The sequence below is a fragment of the Trichosurus vulpecula genome, chromosome 1, assembly GCF_011100635.1.
Source record: "Trichosurus vulpecula isolate mTriVul1 chromosome 1, mTriVul1.pri, whole genome shotgun sequence".
Lineage (NCBI taxonomy): Eukaryota > Metazoa > Chordata > Mammalia > Diprotodontia > Phalangeridae > Trichosurus > Trichosurus vulpecula.
The window spans coordinates 440,218,123-440,220,595 of NC_050573.1; the positions used below are offsets into that span (position 1 = coordinate 440,218,123).

Below are 2,473 nucleotides of genomic sequence, written 5' to 3' on the forward strand. Positions count from 1 at the left end.
AGGCTGGATTTAAGCTCAAGCATCTAGGTCCCATGCTTTATTCACTGCATCACCTAGCTATCTATCTTAAGCTTAATAACTACCTAAGTGCCACCTGGTCTATATCACAAAAGAGCTAGATAGTGCACAAGCTATGAATTACACAGCTGATAGACCCTCTCCTCCTCCTAAGGGAGAAGCTGCACCATAGCTGAAGACTATAAAATGACAGACCAGCAGCTATAGGAGATACCTCACAGAGAGAACAGATCAGTGGACTACATTGGTTTACATGATGGGATCACTAGAGGACATCTGAAGCTCTGCAACATTGAAAGTACCAGTTGCCTGGCCATATATGTTACCTGTGCATATGTCCTCCATGTATATGAGCTTAACACACATGTTCTTTACTTGTATGTCTCTTCATGAGCACTACCTAGCTACTTATGTTACTCGTGTTTGTCCCATCCCCCACCAGTCATGGGTTAACTTATGGGAGAGTATGTCATTGTGTGTATGGGGAGAATCTTCTTGTTATATATCTTTTTATGCTGTTTAATTTATTATCCTTTTGGCATCACTTTTGTTTCTCAATAAGAATTCATTTCTTTTTTTTCCTCAGTGTCATCCTTTCATTGCTGTCTTTGTTGTCGTTCATTTACTTCAGTCATGTACAACTCTTTGTGACCTCATTTGGAGTTTTCTTGTCAAGGATACTAGGGTGGTCTTGGCATTTCCTTCTCCAGTTCATTTTGCAGCTGTGACTTGCCCAGGATCACACTTTTGGTAAGTGTCTGAGGTCAGATTTGAACTCATGTCTTCCTGACTCCATGCCTGGTGCTCTATTCACTGAACCACCTTTATAACAGAGAAATAAAGGCAGTTCAGCAGCACTAGACAATACATCAATTAAGTTCAAGTTACATTCTCTCTTTTTTAAAATTTTAAACAAGAAGTTTATTTAACCAACAAAATGTTTGACTTGAAGGGAAAACTATCAAGGATCAATTTCTTTATAGTAATTTATCCCTACCGAGAGACAGAGATTGCCCTACGTGTAACAGCTATGTACAAAAATAGTTATAAAATCGTCCTTGGTTTTACAATGATAAAAGAAAAACATTGAAATTATCCAATCAAACAAGGTATGCAAGAATTTTTGTGGGGGTTTTTTTTTTGGTTGTTAAACAGTGAGAGCAAAATAACTTACTGGAATATAAAGATGAAAGCTGAATGAGCATGCTGCTAATGGAGAAAAGGGATATTTTCACAGAACCAGTTTGTTTTTTGCCCTCCCTCTCTCCATTTGATGTTGATCAAAACACACCATTGGTCATTTAGTTTAAAAAAACCCGTTATACCTGTGCACATACACCAGTTACTTTATGTACAACAAAGGGATGGGGGAAGGGAATCAAAGAAGAGAGAAAACTATACTGCAGTAGTCAGGATGTGGATGAACCAAATCTTGGTTTTCTAATTGGGGATGTATTGTTTTCCTTGGGAGCACAGTTCTGGAGAAGAGCTGTACATTCTTTTTAGTAAGCGCCTCCTGTCTGCTGCTGGAATACGTCAATTGCATCCTCATCCTCCAATTCCAGCTGGGCAGGTGTGTCTATTTCATTGATTGGTTGCCCATCAAATCGGAATCTAATCTGCCTCATTGACAAACCCTGTCGTTCACAATAGGCTTTCATTAGTTTACTAAGTGGTGTGTGCCTCTCAATTTTAAATTGCACCACCGAATCATCTTGCCCTGCCACCTTCAAATTAATGTGGTCGTTGTTTTCAGTCTTGGCTCCTTCCTTCGGCTCTTCCTTGGCCATGGCGAGTCCAGGGTCTCCTCTGCCGCCTCTTCACAAAAAAGTCACCGGGATGCTTCCCTCCAACGGAACGGCGCGGGGCGCGGGGGGAGAAGCAGCAGCAGCAGGAGGAGGAGAGGTGGGGAGGAGGAGGAAGAGGGAGGGGTACATTCTCATATCTCTTTATCAGGTCTAAACTTGATTTCTATAATTATGCTATACATTTACATTTTTTCTTTTCTTTTTCTTTTCTTTCTTTTCTTTTTTCTTTTTTTTTGCTATTCTTTCTACTTTGTTGTGGTTCTTGTGCATACCATTCTATTTACTTCACTTTAAACACCTTTTATTTTAAAATGTGTCCTCTTGTTTACTGATTTGAAGAACAAACACATTGGTGGAGCCTCATGAGCTATGATTTTTGAATGAATGTTGCTCCACATTTACATCATACTCTGACCTGAGTTACTATTCAATGACTTCATATGTGAGGTGTATTCTGAATGCTCCAACTGAATAAAAATGTTCCCCACCTATGTGTATGACTATTTTTTAAACATTTAGGGAAGCTATTGTGATCACTGATATGTAAATACATTTAAATTTTCATATTAGAATTCACTTTAAAATGTGACTCAATTTATAATAGTCTTTTATTGCATATTTTCTCAATCAATATTCAAAACTACTAT

The 2,473-nt window shown here is 38.5% G+C and overlaps 1 protein-coding gene across 1 annotated transcript; it reads right to left on the reverse strand.

Moving 5' to 3' along the window:
- Positions 1–1,520: 1,520 nt before the first annotated feature.
- Positions 1,521–1,808, reverse strand: LOC118834627 (small ubiquitin-related modifier 2-like). The gene has a single exon (XM_036742071.1). The coding sequence runs from the start codon at positions 1,806–1,808 to the stop codon at positions 1,521–1,523; it is 288 nt and encodes a 95-aa protein (XP_036597966.1).
- Between the last annotated feature and the right edge of the window lie 665 nt (positions 1,809–2,473).

Bases quoted from the DNA above. Each gene is read 5' to 3' on its own strand.
- LOC118834627 (XM_036742071.1), bottom strand. From the start codon at position 1,808: ATGGCCAAGGAAGAGCCGAAGGAAGGAGCCAAGACTGAAAACAACGAC.